Source organism: Loa loa (genome assembly GCF_000183805.2).
Source record: "Loa loa unplaced genomic scaffold supercont3.80, whole genome shotgun sequence".
In the NCBI taxonomy this organism is placed as follows: domain Eukaryota; kingdom Metazoa; phylum Nematoda; class Chromadorea; order Rhabditida; family Onchocercidae; genus Loa; species Loa loa.
The window spans coordinates 16,857-35,147 of record NW_018108260.1 but is presented as its reverse complement, the minus strand read 5'-3'; the positions used below and the strand labels follow the sequence as shown (position 1 = coordinate 35,147).

The window sequence follows — 18,291 nt, the reverse complement described above, 5'->3', positions numbered from 1 at the left end:
TGTCTCGTTGCAAATTATTTCGAAAATACTTCCGACTGCTTTGTGATATATAACTGATTTGTCCCTGACTTATGGATAATGTAATTGGTAGTAGCAGCTATAGTAGTAGTAGTTCTATTAGTGTTGGTATAGTAATAGTATTAATAAATACTACTATCATCCGTCATATCAATAAGTATTATTGAAATTCTGGTCTTAAAATATGATCAATTACAAGCTAAGAAAATGTTGAAGAATATGATCAGTTTGGACGGCCAAACTTTCTGGTCAGAAGTTGGATAAGCTTAAGTATTAAGCAGTAATACAAATATTAGCAAGGTTTTTGTTGATGTAAAAATGAAGTTTGATATAAGATTAAAAGATAAGTATCGGAAGATTAATATAAAAGATAAACATCGGGAGAAGATTGGGTAGATTACTGGAATTACAGAGAACAACTCTAAAAGATTTAAATCAAATGATGAGGTACCGAAGTGTCATGACCAATGTATCTGATAAGCTGAAAAAAAGCAACCTTTTATCAGTTTCCACTATTTTTGCTACTTTCAGGCAATTACATCGCATCATTTCGACACTTCCACTGATATTCTTGATGTTCCAGTAATTAAGCTTCCATTGTACCTTTTCTACTACTATGCTACTTTATAATAGTAAAATTTGAACAATAGTTTAGCCTTCGTTGTCAGCACCAGAAGACTGATTCATTCTTTGCCCTTAGACATTAAGTTGTAGTGCAAAATCAACATCAGTTGATAGCACAGTAAAGAAGCTTGGAGAAATCTATCTATGTAAATAAAGAAGGCCATGAAGTCCAAATATAACATTCTATCGGGTACCACGAGAGATATTACAACCCTTTTTTACAAGACAAATATCTGATACGTCCGGGCAGTCACTGTCAGAATGAAATGCTTGGCATGATTATTCCTGCAGAAAGGTCATTAAAAAGTATTAATTCCCATGCTATTTCGAAATGCTAACGTAGTATAAAATTTTCTTTTCTAATTAGAGATAAAAAAAAACTGAGCAAAGAGATTCAAAGATATTGAGTACGAACATTGCTCACTTCTCACTCTGTTGGATTGTCATGGAAATCAAACAGCTTTCCTAGGTGTTTATACTTTTTTCACTGCGATTCATGCCCAGATCTTTTTAATACTGTTTAGTAATTGTTTCGAAATTTCCTTTAGACATAAAGAAAATTTTGTTAAAAACTTCGTCGCCTCAATATTTCGCTGTCATTTCGCATAATTCTTGTAGAAAGTAAAAAATATTTAAGTCACACATTCTAGCAGTGAAAACTGCATGAGACTGACAGTGCAATTCTATTCATTCGGTGTTGTAGTATTATTCGATCTCACTTATTACTAAACAAAAGCATGCGTAAAAGAACTAACAAATGGCATGCATATTGCATGAGGCGAAGTTGCAGTACAAAGCCCCATCTTCATCCCATCATTCAAAGTTCAAATTTATCACTGAAATATTTATTTGTCAAAAGAAACCGAAACGAACAATACAAAAACAATCAGTGATAAAAAAATGCGTGAAATTTATACGGAGGAAAACACAAAAGGCGGAAATATCAACAGACCATTCACAACCAAAAATTTCCTCATTATCGTGGTTAAGATTTAGAAAACAGTGAAATTTTTAAATCCAGAAAAAAGCTTCTTCTCCCTTCAGAAAAGAACTTTTCCCTACTAGAATATCGAGTATTGCCATTTCCGGACCTTGCCGGCATAAAAAGACATGAAAAAACAGAATCAACCCGATGATTCCATGGCGAAATTACTTCAACTGCTTCGTTCAAGCGCATCAGATAAACAACTATGGTCTAATTTAAATGAACTATATCCCATAATATATAGCTGTAGTCTACCCTGTTCAATCTATTTCGAAAGAACGTTTGGTCCAAGTATAATAAAAGATAGAACAATTTTTAGTACAAAAAAAACAGCATGAAGTGATGCCTTAAAGTCATTATGTCTGTGTAACTTAGGTTTCGAACACTGGATAAGTCCTAAAATGCGAAGGATGCATATCTTACATCGTATATTATGATCTTATTATTCTACAGATGCTTTCTGCTGTAGATTTTAGTCTGAAATACAAACCATACGGCGCATGAGAAAAGCACAAAATTGATCAGGAAATGTCTGCATTAGTGATATCTTTCCATCACAAACCATTATGCATTTGCATTTCTGTTTCTCTATTCGAATAATCAACGGCAAAACAGGAACCAATCCAAACAGCAAAGTTAAATCTGTCTCAGTTATACTGCAAGGAAAGAAAGCAAGCTTCTTCGTAAATGTACAACGAAGGAAATCCAAGTAATATTTTGAAAACAGAAAATTTAATACATTATAATTCGTTAATGACAACGCCCTGAGTATATAAACAGGGCAAAAGATTTATATGAATGATATTTTCTGCAAAGTATCCCAATCCTTTGATGCAAATATAGGAAAGAAAAAGTTGAAAAAGAGAAGAGATACAGAAACACCTTGATGCTGACCGAGCTTACAGTTCCCAACCCCGCAAATGTGAAAAAACACCTCATTTGCATAACTGATTCCAGACTCACACCTTGATGGATTATCTTAAATTCTACGGCATTTAAACCGCAGTTAAACAATGATAGCCTGCAGTATTGTTCTATTCTCAGAACATGAAAGAGATTTTTTATGGGTTCGAAAATATCGATGAAGGATTCAACAAATAAAACTGAAAAAGGATAAATGAACAAATATGTAACTTCGAAAAAAAAAAAATTTAGTAAAATCGATTTGACTGATCGCTGAACGAAAGTGTGAACTGATTCTGTGATAACAGTTGAGTAGGTGGGCGTCTGAAATTTGCACAATTTAAAATACATCTGCGAATTAGCCAAATCTAAGCCAACACTTCACTACCAACTGCAGTAGACGTGTGCAAAATATGGTTGAAATTAAAGGGCTTTTTTTTCGATTAACGCTTCTTTTCTTTCTCACAAAGAAGGAAGAAATTTCATTCGTACCATACAGACACAAATAAACAAATAACAATACACACAACAACACCAAAAAAAACGATGTCCTTCATGTTCTTCATAATCTCACTAAACTAAAAGTGCTGCTGTGCAGCTCTCCTTACAGTATTTATAAATCCATGTCTTTTCATCTTCTACGAAGATCTTTCAAAACTAATATTTTTGGTGATGTTTCGAGAAAAGAATCAACCTACCCGTAGGGCACAGGATTACTTCTTGCAGGATCGTTGAATGCTGGATTAATTCCAATCAGATTTTGTCCCAAGTTTTGCCCCATATAAGGTGGTGGTGGTGCTACAGGAGGGGGAATTCTGGAATCGAAGTACGGAAGACGTTGTAGTTGAGGATTTGGAGCATGCTGGATCCCAGCTATTGGAAACCTTTGCTGCGAAACAGGAGGTAATGATGGTGTATAGGCACCTGATGAAGGTGGTGGTATCCTGAACGGTGGTATACCTGGAAATAAGATTCAGCTGACGATTACCGTTCAGTAATAATTTCTTTAAAAAAAAAGGCAAATAGACAAAATGGAAAAGACAGAAAATTCGAGATTAATGAAATATCAATCATTTAGCACCGTGCGTCGTCCAGTGCATCCCTTATAGGACCTTATATAAGTTCTCCAAGGAGAACCATGATAAAATTGTTGTACTGTTCTGATTTACTTTATTTATTAAAACTAATGAATAATGCCGAGACAACTACAAAAAATAAAAATAAAATAAAAATTAAACCTAATGGAAGTGGCTGTTGATACAATGGAGGTCTTGGCGTCCTCATTATAGCTGGTAGTCTAGGTCGCGGATTCGGTGCATGGTATGATGGATGGGGCAGTGGCACACTTGTTGGGATGCAACCACCTGCACTACGAGTCATCTGATCAAAAGCTAAATCTCGTTCTTCGTCGAACCTATAAACGCCCCCAAATATTCTTTCTCGTGCTTGCAGGTATGCTGCTTCCCTTTCCTGAAAACACATTTAAACAGTAATAATAATCAAGCTAATAAAACTTTAAAGATATAGAAGCATGTCTTCGACTAGGTTCTTCATCCATTCGATTAGCACTTTTCTTTCTACTTAATCCCTATAGTAATCCTAAACTTTTTTTATGAAGACTATGCCCCGAATAATAAAGGAACTGTAATAGCAGTGATTTATTCTCTGAAAGATCTAATCACGAATATCTCTTAACTTTCTCAAACATTATTACTTTATTCTCTTGGTCAAAATTTAAAAGAGCCGAATTACGAAGTTTCTTGAAACTAGAAAAAGCAATGGCTACAAAATTAGTTTTCGTATAGCATTCTATAGGGTTTGATCGCCATTTCCTCCATTCAGATTCAAGTGATTTCTGCTTTTCGAGAAGTGACCTTTCCCAACAATAAGTTAACCGAATATACAACACCATAACTTTCGTGGATTACTATTTTCAAGCAATCATTCTTTTTTATATTGATTAGTATACCCGTTGAGTGATTAACACAAAAATTTTCGTTATCCTGACTCATAGCCTAAACACTAGAGCTTTTAAAAAGAGATAGGATAAATCCCTCTTTATCAAAGGGTGTTCGAAAATAACGTTATAGCATCAGCAACTTATTTCGACTGTATCAATCTGGCGAATGTGGATAGGGAATCTTCCAGGTCAGCCAATATGTGTGACCATGATTCTTCTTTCCATTAGAAAAAATTTCAAGGATATCTTTACCTGAAGAGTCATCGTCTTCGTTTTTTCCTCAAGCTTTGCCATACCGTGCTGTGAAGATGACGACTGCATTTCACAACCTTGTGGACGTTTCAAAATTTGAAAGGCTGGTTTATCGAAACTATAATTAGATGAACCCAAGGAAATTAGCAGTTGATTAGTCTTTAAAATACAGTATAATCAATCAGTGGTGGGACTTAGTGAGAGATAAATATGAAATAATCTACTAGTTTGTAGTGAAATAGTTTTTCGATTTTCGATCCTGATGTACTAACTTTGAGCCCTGTTCCTGCATTTGTTGTGCCGCTTCTCTTGCTCTCCACATCTCTTCTTGTTTTTGCTTTTTCGCCTCAATTTCTTTCTTACGTTCATCGAAAAATTTTTCCGTGGCCTATAAAAAAAGTTCCGCTTGAGTTAAAATAAGCTTGGCAAGACTAGAATTTAGAAAAAAGAATAACCAGATTGCAATAAGCGGACGAAATTTTCATTCTGAAGCAGATCTTCAATATACTAAAGTGATACTGCTAGCGTATTTTAGACTATTATGTCTGGAGAAAACCTCAATGCGATCACCCTCCCAAATTTAAGTTAATTTAGGTGAATAATTCCCATTCGAAATACTTGTCGTGTTGACATTCCAGCTGCCCTGGCCTTCAATATCTCATGCTCTCTTTTCGCTATCGCTCTTACACATTGCTTATTTATACCTTCACCTTTATTGAACCATCTTCCCTTTTCCTATAAATGATTTAGATTTGAATTAAGCGTTTCGTAAGATCTAGATGGTTTTTCTTTTTTTTTGAATCCAGTCAGCAGAAAAGGTAAGTAAGGTAAGGTAAGTGTACTAGAATACCCTCTCACTGAAGCTAAAGGAGGTTTTAGAAATGAGCAATCAATTATCTATAGTAATCAATTATTTATTATGGCTACATAGCATTTGGCTATCACCGCTATTTCTACCATTTATTAAGGAAGACGACAGTTTCGATATATAAACTACAAGCAAAAAAAGCCACTAGATAAGAAGCTATTAAAAAATTACCGTTTCAAAATAATAAAATTCGGATGGATCTGGTTCACGATCCATTCCCCAGTGAAATGGATAATAATTACCGTACGGGTCAACGATATAACAATCATAAAAGCGCCAACCCTCTTCCCACATCCTTTGGCGTAAATAAACATTTTCCTCCTTAAGCCTATCCTTATAATCGTTTACCACGATATGTATTTTATCCAAATCGTTACCTCGATCGTCACAAAAATTAATAAAATCCATTTGAGCAATGATCAACTCATCCCTCTTTTCGAGTAATTTCTGCAGACGTTTCGATCCTCTAGTCATTCTTTCACTGATTACATAGACTAACTGTATGGATTATCCTATCTAATCAAAATTAAACCAGAAAAGGCGCCTAGATTAGACATGATCTAACAAACTGGAGAATTTTGCTCATACCGGTTCTTCTCTTTCGTATTCGTTGAACTCGACTATTACCGTTAATTCGTTCTTTCATGAATGTCTATATTTTTTGGGTTAGTGATAATCAGCATATTAAATTCTGAATTATCATAACAGTATGAACTATAGTGTTACACATTCTTGCTTTAGAAACATGACCACAACAGGCCTCTTTCTCCATAGCCTCAATCTTGACTATTCTTCCTTATGATCATCTTGCAGACAAACTGGTCTATGTATCTGATCTCTAGATACCAATCAATATATGGATGAGCAGTAGTGCAGTTGGGCTTTGTTTGAATGGGTTTTATTACTTACTTAGTCGACGATAGAAATTTAAATAGATCCAATAGTTTTAACAATTCAGTAAAAAATAAACAGTTGATTAAAGCCAAATTGATGGAAGTAAAGGCCGAAACTGTCGACCCACAATTCAAATATAAATTAAATATTGGAAGGGGCAAAAAGTTGTACTTACCTCATCGCCAGCCTCTTCCCAGCTGTCGGCTACATTTTCGTTCTTGGCACCCCCCTTATGACTATCTGTCATCGCCCAAACAATCACACAAACACTGAATCGCGCCCAAGCTTGAAACTGGAAAACAAATCTTTTAATCCCGAGCAACTGCACAGTTTCCATCGAAAAACGTCTCAATATTACCAGTAATGAGTTTGATTAAAGTCGATTCGAACTGGAAGATGTCCCTCGCTTTATATTACACTGTATCTCTTCGATTCTATGGAATAAGAGAGGGATCCTCTGCATTACTCTATCTTTTGTATCGGAAGCAAGCGAATGTCGTCTATAGACAACTTAAGCAGGGCTACTTCAACTGAATCGGTCTATAACATAAAAGAATCAAAAATCTAATGTATGGATTTAATCAGTCACTATAAACACAATTCCCAAGCATGTGGAGAATCCTATTAAAACACAGAATGTCAAATGAATAATTAACTGTCGCCTAGTTTGTCCTCGCATAATTCTCTTTTTCAGTTGATTCTCAGTAAAATACAGACTTTATGCCCAATTCATTTTATTGGAGAGAATTAGAAAACACCTACAAGTTAATTCATCCAGCACTCCGCAAAATCTCTGCTTGCGAAGTCTAATCCGCTGCTGAGACATAATTATAAACAGGTTCTTCCCCTCTTGATCACTATGTACCGGTAAGCAACCCTACTGATCAAACATAACTTCCTTGACGCCATACTTCAAATGGTCGAGTAATGCGCGTTATACATTTAATGAAGAGCCCCTCCCATATTTCGAGACGACTTTTTGCATGGATTTGAGAGAAAAGAAAACTTCAATTTAAGAGAAATATATCGATAATTTTCTTCAACGCGTGCAAAATTGCTTCGCTGAGAATTGACAAAATTTTCAAGAGATTTAAATGAAAATATTTATTCATTAAGATTACATTCATGTATCATGAAAGGATTATTTTACAATGGGAGACAATTATTTAGGTGATAGCAGCATAACAGAAGTAAGAATACTGGAAAACGAATTTTGCCAATGGAAATCAGTGGGAAAAGAAAAGTAATTAAGCTGAAACAAAGCCCCCAAATCATCGCAAATTATTTCTGCTTAATTTCTTCTACATCATATTTCTGGTCAGTGGAAAATTAAATCATACATCATTATATCTTTGAAATTTTGATATACATTTGCATTTTCACAAGTGGAACCCGAAAGAAATTGAGAATTTCATTGCAGTGCAATCTAAAGTAATTACTTATAGAACTCAAAATCATTTTGATCCTTCTTTATCACCGATTTGTATGCCTTGTCGAAATCTTTGGTCAGTACAACGTAACGATTTTCACGAACTGCATGCATACCAGCCTATAACATTATTGATGTAAAAAAAAACGAGCTTATAGCAGAACGAGATTGCTCGATATCATTCGCCTTTCAAATTTTATATAAATTTAACCAACCTCCTGACATATGGCATTAATGTCTGCACCCGACACTTTATCTGGCCTAGCAACAAAGTCTTCCATATCAACCTCATCCGAAAGATTCATTTTTGTCGTAATTGTCGAGAAAATGAGACGCTTCTGTCGGCGATCCGGCATTGGAAACTCAATTTTTCGATCTAAACGGCCGGGACGTAAAAGCGCCGGATCCAAAGTATCTTGACGATTTGTTGCCATTATTACCTGGATAACTTCAAAATTATTAATCTATTTAAAGGACTTTAGCTGACTTTTGCATAACATTACCAGTAAACACTGAGTATTGCTTAATGAAGAACGGTGAAATATAAGAAGTTAAACCATTAAATCAACCCAAAGGAATTTATTAATAGGATTTAAATAGTAGATAATTCGCAACAATTTAACCAGTCTGTCATTCAAGAAAAGAAAATGTCGGTGTAGAATTGGCTCATCAATAGGATGAAAAGCAAACATATAGCAGATCACCCTGTAAAATTTACCTTAACATTTGTACTCTGATCAAAACCATCCATTTGATTCAATAATTCCAACAAAATCCGTTGCACTTCACGATCAGCACCGGTTTGTGCATCGAATCGTTTCGTTGCAATTGCATCAATCTCATCGATGAATATTATCGATGGACTGTTCTCTTTGGCTAGACGAAATACATCACGTACCATGCGTGGTCCTAGAAATACAAAACAATCGAATGCCAGCATAAACCATCATGATATTTATGCAAGTAATTTTCAGATATAAACAACTATGCATATAAGTTAATGCAAAAAAAGAAAAAGGAATTTCACCTTCTCCGAGATATTTTTGAACAAATTCACTTCCGACAACACGGATAAATGAAGCTGTGGTATGTGCTGCTACTGCTTTTGCAAGCATTGTTTTACCACATCCCGGTGGGCCATACATAAGTACACCTCGCGGAGGATCAATACCAATCTGAGAAATGATTTTCCAGGAGATGAGTAATGCAAATTGTAAATGACAGCAAAATGTGGTACTTACTTTATTATTCACATTATCATTTACTAAAGGATTTGTAGCTTGAGATGTTTTAAAACTTCAAATATCTGTGTAATTTGAGCAAATGGAATAATAGCTTTGACTATTCAATGATTACACAGTTGATTTTAGCTGTCAATGCATAGTTTTTTCTTTACACATAGGAAAAAAAAAGCATTTAAATAAAAAATAAGGATAACGGGCCGGCAGTGGTTAATCGCTCGGCAAAGCATTATCATACACCGTTTCATCAGCTTCTTATGAAACTTCCACTGAGCCAGAAACTATGTAGAAGTTAGAAATTCAGTGATCGCTGGAGAATATTAAAATAATGAACCTGCTGATAGAGCTCCCCGTGAGTAAGAGGAAGTTCCACCGCTTCGCGAACCTCCTGTTTCTGCATGTCGAGACCTCCGATATCAGCATATGAAACCTATAAAGAAATAGAACAAATATCTTATATACTGTTGTTGGGTCATAATAACAATAAAATCGTTAAAGACAAAAGTTACTAGGGTCAAAAGAAGGGCAGCTAATTTTAGACTATATCTTCTGATATAACACGCCACTTGACATCAGACAAAATTACATACATGAGTTTCCCATAAAAAATTTGTGCCATCGGTTACCAAATTTTCCGTCTAATTCACTGATGATTAGGCTACCATTTTGAGACAAGGATTTTAGCAGCAGCGTATGACCAGCTACGTTACAACATCGCCACTGCTAGGGAGTTTTATTAATTCTGCGGCAAGAGTTAAATTACAAAACTATAACAAGGTCAATCTGTAACTACAAACATCAGGTTTTTCATCAGCACGCAGCATTTGTATTGTCGAATCTGCTTCCGGTGGTAACACATCAACAAGAGCATTACTATATTTATGCAATGCCACGCTACAACCGGGTTTCAACAGCTCGCGATCCAGAATGGACAACACACGAACAAAGTAGTTCGATCCTAAACAGAGATTAAAAAAACAATTGTTTAAAAATAGAGTAATAAAAGTATGCTGAACAAGTATTTCGATGAACGTCTAACTTCATCACTTTATTCCCTTGATTTTTAGACCTTCTACTTCAAAACAACGGAGCTAATCTCATCTAATTTCGAGATTACAAGAAAACTTTTATTAGCAAAAAAATATGGCTGTCATTAAAATCGAAACCTATTACCTGTAGTTGACCCCACAATTGCATGGTCCTGATCGACGGCCTCCAAGAACTGCCCAATAACTAAAGGGACAGATTGTATTCGTTTAACCTGAAATCTTCACTCCAAATTCGGACAGAATTAGCTATATCCAAGATATAATTCTTCATCTCTTCCGTTTAATTTGGTCGTACCTTCTTTTTACTGCTCAGTTTGTAAGGCATACTTGAATTCTCATTTATCTCTGAGTCTTATATCGCTAACCTCTTCTTGAGCATGCAATAATTCTTTTTCCAGATTTCGTGTTTCTAGTTTTACATATTCCTCCATAACATCTAAGTGCTCAAGTTGCTTCTCAAGCTTCTTGTACCGCATATAATCATCCGGTTCATCCAGCCCCATTGTGACACCCTCCCTTGTCGCTGTGCCATATTCACTTGGCATTTCCTTTAATACAACAGTTGGTATAGTATCAATTCAGAACCACAACTGTTTTCATGATCATTTTCGAAATAAAAGCAATACTTCGTCGATAAAGATAAACTTCGCACAGTCATAAAACAAACAAACACCGACTGTAAAAATAATTGCACATAATGGAAATATTGACCATCCGGTAAGATAGACTGGGAACAATTAATTAGATCAAACCACACCTGTACACCAACATCTACCATTGTTTCTTCTTCCTGATTCTCGGAATGACCCTTTGCTTCTCTGTAAAGAACATTTTCGAAACATCATCAATTAGCTAATCATGGTAGTACGCTCATATCGCCTTTACCGCTACGTGTAACCCCTTTAAACTAATCAAATTATGGGACGAGCAACTCCCACCTCAACCCGCTCCTCAGCGGAACCATATACCGTACATAGGGATTCGCTATGAGATCTTTAATTTTAGTAGCATCACATGACGGAGGATCCAAATCCCGATTGCGGTAGAGGGGATGGGTGGGTGTATCGCGATGAAGTGAGAATTTACTGGCTGTTAACTCACTGACATGTCTTAGCCTAAATTAAAGCACAGAGTTCGAGCCTAAACCGAAAAAATCATAACTTGAATCCACATCTTTGTTAGATGTCTTAAACTCGTTATATAAATCGCTGTGATCATATTTATCTCGAGCGCTATAATTCGATGTATAAATTGCCGTAATTTTTAAAATAATTATTAATCGTGAAGTACAATAATGAGAAAGCACGTGATCATTCATTAAGCGTACTTGGTATTGCGCAATGAGGATGAGGATGAAATGAATAACTGGCTATATTCATTACATTGCTTCAAGTTTACAACTACCGATAATGAAAAGATGATGAGAGTGTAACTATTTACAAGGCCACAACTATAATGAATGAAATAAATATAATATTCAAAGAAATTGATAAACAACTGTCTACGGATACATGAATCAGTGCAAAGGAATCAATGTACTGCATCCCATTATCTGCCAGGAAAGGGTCTGATCCGTATTTCTAAATAGAAAAAGTTTTATTAGTAAAAATAATTTTCCGTTTTTTTTTTGTTCTACTTTTTCATGCTTTCCTTTAAGTACTTTTGCAGGGTAACTTATGCGAAACTATTAAACCAGAAAACCATTTAATTCCGGTCTTCTGTTTAACATTCGTAAGTAAGTTTTTGTTTTTACATTTGATTTGCATGAAAACAATGGATGAAGTAGTGAGAAAAGACAAAAAAGTACAGCAAAGAAAAAGCAGAGATGTTTCTGATAATCCAAAATAATACAAACGAAGTGGGATGGATATTCGCAGCAAGCATATGAGTAAAAAAAAAATAAACAGCAAATATGAAGTAAGAGTTTACAAAATATGTACAAACAAACATATTTAATATGATCCAAGGTTTGAAAGCAAGTTCCAATTATGTAGGTTCTTTCAATCCTCTCTATCATCCTTATCACTCTTGTCATCTTTATTATCCTTGTCATCGTCACTTCGCTTATCATATTTTAATTTTAAAGTAATCTTTTTCTTGAATGGACAGTGCCTGAAAATAAAACAAAAAACCCTATTATTATGCAATAAGCCATGCTATACTGCATATTTTAAACATCCATAAGTAATAAATTAAGAGAAGGAAGAAATGTTAGACGGTAACATTATCAAAATGACGTTTGGCGGAGAAGCTATTCGATGGATGTGATAAGATTAAGGATAATGGTAATGGACAAATTAAAAAGGTAAGCATCTCTGAAAACATCCGGCAAATCGCCTGCTGTTATGACGCAATCGGTCAAATAAAAAAAGAAAAATTGTTTTTTCTGGGGGAAAATAGGTAGTACAGAATGGAAACAAGTAACATGAAACTGACAGTGGTAGATAAAAAGGTGGAATATTTGACAAAAATTTTAAATGAAAACGAAAGATGTTTATATGTTGGTTTCATCCACTTGACCAGTAGCGCCAAACTAATGAAAATACTCGTTGACGGTGCAAAACGATGGTGATGGCATTAGGTCATTTACAGGAGCATGTTGCTTTTAGTTTAGGGAGATGCCGCATACCTCTTAACTAACCAATTTGTGCTAGATAAAAAAGGGGGGACTTACTCTAATATGATATTGTAAAACATCCAAGCGAGGGGTACCGAGCGAATTACTCGCAATATAGGCGACTCTCTGAAATAGCAGAAGTCTCCTTATGAATATTCATTTCACTTATCGAAATATTAAACAATCTTAAAAAGGAAAGTGATCACTCACATCAAAGTATGATTTTGAAGTCCACTGGCGTGGCACACTTTGCATGGCTTCATACACGCTAATTTCGGACACTCCTTTCTATCATGATTTTGAGGGAATTTGTAAGTGGCAATACAGTATCCGCACGGATCACTCTGGAACAGTGGAATCGGAGTTGGAAGTCCTCTTTGGACGAAAAATCAGACATTAAACAGCTACATTTGCCATTTAATAAATCTGAACGAAAACAAATAAAATTGGAAATGAACGATTCAAATGGATGAATTGTTATGAGTTTTGAATTTCGTCTAATCCATATCTAAATTTGGCTGATTCAAGTTTGAATGTATAGTTAGAAATTAATGAATATATAAGTTTTAAGATTTTCTAAAAAAAAAGTGAAATACATTGTACTCAGGATAACATTAATAATGTATGAATATGCAGCACAGTAATGTTCAGGTTTGTTTTGCTAACAGTCGGAATACCATTTCCTCTGACATTTTTCAGCTTAAGTACTTGCTGATCCTAGAAACTTTTATCGAGAGTAAGATTCTACTTATCTTCTAGTGACCAAATCTTCAGCCGTTAATGGAGATATCAGTAGGCTTCATAAATCTTAACATCTCGGATATTACACCATTCTTTATTTAACGATACTCGAATTCGTGTATGACATATACTGATATTTAACAAAAATTTACGAATCACATAAACTTAATTACCGATGAGGATGGTTTATGAAGTAACTGTGAAATAGCTGTGACGGCTGGTGTGCCAGATAATGATGCATTTAGATTAAATTGAGCCAGATAATTTAGAACGGACTGTCCAGAAGCAGCTAACAAACAACTGGAAAATTGCGGGGAAGAAAGTGGTAGATGTTTAAAATTGTTTCCGGAGTTATCATTCTGAGCTGTCACGGTCTGTTGTAATCTCTCTTGATAACCGATCGATACTAATAAGCCAACCTCTGGCACTGTATTTCGCCCCTCCACAGCCTCCGGCACTGTATTTCGCCCCTCCACAGCCTCTGGCACTGTATTTCGCCCCTCCACAACCTCTGGCACTGTATTTCGTCCCTCCAACTTACCACAGAAGACTGATGAGTTCGGTTTTTTCCATAGGACTAGTGATTTTACTTGATCTATTAAGTTTTGCAAAAGGTGACTTCCTGGATTGTACAGTTCCCTGAAAATCATTTCGACATAATGAACAAAACTAATACTTATTTGTTCTTTACTCAGTTTAGTAAAACTTGTTTTGATGCTTGAAAAAAAAGAGAATAAGATCTGTTCCACCAAAACTATTACATTTATAAGTAACAACTTATGATAAATATGCTAACTTTTCTCTTTGCAGAACATGTTCTACTGAGAAGAAATCCGCAGGTAACGAAGGATTCATGGAGGTATCATGATTGGTATGCCTGAAAGATAAGAATTCTTTTTTTAACTGAATGTAACTCATAATTCATAAAAGATAAATCGAATATTTCTAAAAAGTTGTGAGAACGTTCGAGAAGCAATTAATTTCAACTTATCACTCTTCTCTGTGGTAAGTTTCATAGCCGATATATCACCAGCATTCGGACTACAGTGGGAGTAGTTGATGGTCCACATCATGAGCTCTTCGACAAAACAAAGTTGCGCAAATGTCATTAGATAGAGCAGTGGAATGACCGGATGAACAGTAATAAAAAAAATAACGACTAAAAAAAACTAATAGTTGATATCAACAAAATTCCTTTAAAAAAATTGAAATATTTGATCGAAGAGATATCGCTTTTGTTTAAAAAAAAAAAAGACGATGCGAACATTCTTGGTGAAAACTGAAATGCGATAGAATGGGTAAACAAATGAACTGAATTAGAGGAGTAAGATGAACTGAACTGAACCAATCAACCAATCAAAATTAATTACTGGACTGAATTAAAACATTAGACTGATGAAATAAAACAGTGGCATAAATTAAATTAAACTCAGAATGTCCGACCAATAATTGGATTAATAGTTTTATTTCTTGACAATAAGCCAAACCATGACTGATAGAGTAGAAATTCTACAGTACCATCCTCCGCCACAGGTAATGACGCAAAATGCAACACAGTGTCAATCTTCTTTTTGATAATCGCTGGTGAAAGCGATGAACTGCTATTATTATCAAACTGCAAGATAATTGAAATGGGAAACGGTTTAAAAATAAGTCTTTTTCATCGATTTTTTTTTAATCTTCACTGATTAACACCTGACTGGGTTTACGTTTCTGATACATATGCAGAAGTGATACTGAGAATGAGACAAACGGTAATGAAAATGAGGTAAGTGATAAACAGTGATAAGGAGATTTTGACAACAATAGCATCGATTAAGCTACACATAGGTATCAGAAGCTTCAACTAGGCCGCGTGTTGGTCAGCGAAGATTAAACAGTGCAGACAGAATAGGCTGATTTTAAAAAGTTTATCATATCAATCAGTTTGGCGAGAAATACTGTATCGAATAATCTAACAGTTTTGGTAATCTTGGTGTTGGAAAGAGCGATGTTTATGCAACTAATTGTCACCAAAGTAAATGGCTATAATGGAATCGTTACTTTAATTAAGCCTTCCAAAAAAAAATGAACCGGTTTGTATTCATCACTCACATTATCCCCTGGATCCTGAAATGTTTCTGGCTGATTCCGGGCATCATCATTTACTTGATTCTCATTGTTTTCTTCCTCCGAATTATTTTCTTCTGGCTCGGAATGATGTTCCTCATCTGTAATATCCATATCGTGGCCAGTAAACTGAGCCTGAAACATGAAAGTTAACTGATGCGAGGAAGAATGAAAAGTAATAGGAAGATTGCCGTCATCCCTTTCATAGTGGTAAAGCTGGAAGGATTTTACCAAACTGAAAATATTGCCCTCACTTTCGTTGCCTGATTACTTCCAGAAGCAATACTATGCCGATCGTTCAAGAAAACCTCGTAGTAACATTGATCCTCCTCTCATTTTGATTGACGTGTTAGTCCTCGGAATGCATGATTCGCGGTAATATGTTCTAATCATGGCCTTGCTTTAGTATTCCCATACGGTGTACTTTGGCCGAGTTTTATGATAATATTCCTCAAGCCCTTTGGAGAATTCAACCCGGAAGGAAGACTGTAGTATAGAAATGCCATGAAGCCTGTAGGGCTTAATAAAAATGGGAAAAGAGCGACTTGGGAAATGTTGGAGAACTTGACACTAAGTAATATCTAGGGACATCAGAAATGTCCCAAAGAGGAATCTATGCAGCATTATTACCTTCTTCATCTTCTACTGTTTGATGGCCGTGTCAACTTTCCGATCAGAACCAAAATTCATATTAAATGCTTACATGTGCGTCGAATTAATGGAAAAGAAACGGACCTTTCTCCGGGTGATGTGAATACCGCTGTGTTGGATGGCTTACAGCAATCTACAGCATACCAACTACCCCCGAACAATTATAATTCGCGCGGTCGTCCTCTGAGGATAATCCCTAAACTATCTTATCCATCGGGAGATATTGCCCAGATAACCCGGCGATAGTATGAGTAGCCTTCTATGCCACAAACACTGAGGCATTCATCGGGGAATAAGATGCAGCTCAACAGCGTTGCAATCTGATTCTCCCACGGCCCCTCACCGCATCCTACCCTATCCTGTTTTAGCCTGATGAACTGATTGTAATATTTAGGCAAATGAGCACGGGGGAAGAGGAATAGTGATAACATGTGTTACTTTAAAAACCCAGTTCATGGAGAAAGCGGTAATGAATGTCATCATCTCCTCGGGGAATTTCCATTAAATCAATACCTGTCTCTCATCATCCATCCTATCGAGGAGTATCGTTTGGAGAGTATCGAGGCGCGGCAGGTAATATCCCCGTTATTACCGGAAAATATTGGGTAATCTGTGTTCACAACCCAACTAGCGACTCGCACTCGTTGCACGACCGACTTCTGGAGTGGAGATACCTAACTATGTGGAGTGTGGGGTCAGATACCTAGCTATGTGGGGTGTGGGAAATAATTTTTATATTACTGTTAGACGTATTTCCACGTCTCACTCATGGGGATGAGGTCATATCGCACGAGAAATATTTATCGACATTTATCCAAACATTTGTATCGATGTACCAAACATCTACTCTATATAATTCCCGATCTTTCGTGGGTCGGTCTCCTCTGTGCTGTCCATTCCCTCCATACTATTCACTCTGTTTTTTTCGCCCCCATGAATTTGACCCCAGCAGCGGAAGTTGTACTTCATCGATTCTCCTGTGGGGGTCAGCTCCTTCTGCTTACCTTTCCTTATTCCTTTTCTCAACTTTTCATCGTCACAACTTTCGATTCTTGCAGTTAATACTTCAGGATACTCTATTGATTCTGGAGTGTATCTTACAATAAAAAGCAAATCTTACAACAAAAATGCTTCGTATCCCCATTCCTTCATCGGTGGGACATTCTGTATTCCGGGACTCCGAGGAAGAATTCATAAAAAAGTTCATTAAAATTATTGGATATAAATCGCATGATATTTTCCAAGACTCCATTTCATATTTGTATTATTCTAATTGGTGGTCGGTCTCCATTTGCTACTCTCAACATACGCTGGATGAAGTTGAGGGCTAGGTAAGTGTTTGTATGCAGTGGAAAAGGTTAATGCAAATGTTTACCTTTGCATTCCTAAATTTCATTATAAAAGAAGTAATTTTAATTATTATTATCACATCCGTTAAAATGGATACATTATACGTGGAGTCTCGAAAATCTGGAAATTTTGCATATTTCATATTTCCTGTTTTCACTGAAAGTACCAAAAAATCAAGAAGACTTAGTAGAGAAATGATCGCTTAGTTACGATGATTTTCTAAAGATTTGATCTTTCCCGAATGGTTCAGGGATCAAACACGATTTATGGAGCAGAACTTATCGACTGCTTCTTAGAAGATGTTTCCCCACCTTCCAAACTGTTCTAATCACTTTGACCTTAAATTTCCATGACATTTTTACTCTGACAAAAAACACTGCAAAGCAATATTGAAATTGAAAAAGGGTTTCAAAGTTGAATGTTAACTTAAATGTTGCACAAAGCTCAAAAAGTATCGTCCATTACAGTTCTAAAGTTTCCCTTTTCAGTGTGCAGGATAATTTCCCACGAAAATTGTTGACATGTGCGGAAAACAATTCGCAGCTTACCTGTTAAATAATATGTCCATAAATATGCAGTCCATAATAATTGCAGTACATT

The 18,291-nt window shown here is 35.7% G+C and overlaps 3 protein-coding genes across 3 annotated transcripts; all 3 read right to left on the bottom strand.

Annotated features, from left to right (window-relative positions):
• Nucleotides 1–1,476: 1,476 nt before the first annotated feature.
• Nucleotides 1,477–6,841, bottom strand: LOAG_02033 (hypothetical protein; the record flags this gene model as incomplete). The annotated part of the gene is made up of 6 exons (XM_020445915.1): nt 1,477–2,854; nt 3,229–3,490; nt 3,769–4,000; nt 4,743–4,860; nt 5,015–5,130; nt 6,680–6,841. 6 exons carry the CDS (start codon nt 6,839–6,841, stop codon nt 2,779–2,781), a joined length of 966 nt encoding a protein of 321 aa, XP_020303680.1. The 3' UTR covers nt 1,477–2,778.
• A 1,036-nt stretch (nt 6,842–7,877) lies between these two features.
• Nucleotides 7,878–11,047, bottom strand: LOAG_02032 (26S protease regulatory subunit 6B). Its single transcript, XM_003137570.2, has 9 exons — nt 10,981–11,047; nt 10,589–10,771; nt 10,348–10,435; nt 9,972–10,132; nt 9,509–9,604; nt 8,961–9,108; nt 8,652–8,842; nt 8,149–8,373; nt 7,878–8,053 (listed from the first exon to the last, which is right to left on the bottom strand). The coding sequence occupies exons 1-9, from the start codon at nt 10,999–11,001 to the stop codon at nt 7,940–7,942; spliced, it is 1,227 nt and encodes a 408-aa protein (XP_003137618.2). The 5' UTR covers nt 11,002–11,047; the 3' UTR covers nt 7,878–7,939.
• A 2,689-nt stretch (nt 11,048–13,736) lies between these two features.
• On the bottom strand, nt 13,737–16,026 carry LOAG_02031 (hypothetical protein; the record flags this gene model as incomplete). The annotated part of the gene is made up of 6 exons (XM_020445914.1): nt 13,737–14,220; nt 14,378–14,458; nt 15,069–15,196; nt 15,655–15,825; nt 15,922–15,953; nt 15,999–16,026. 6 exons carry the CDS (start codon nt 16,024–16,026, stop codon nt 13,737–13,739), a joined length of 924 nt encoding a protein of 307 aa, XP_020303679.1.
• Between the last annotated feature and the right edge of the window lie 2,265 nt (nt 16,027–18,291).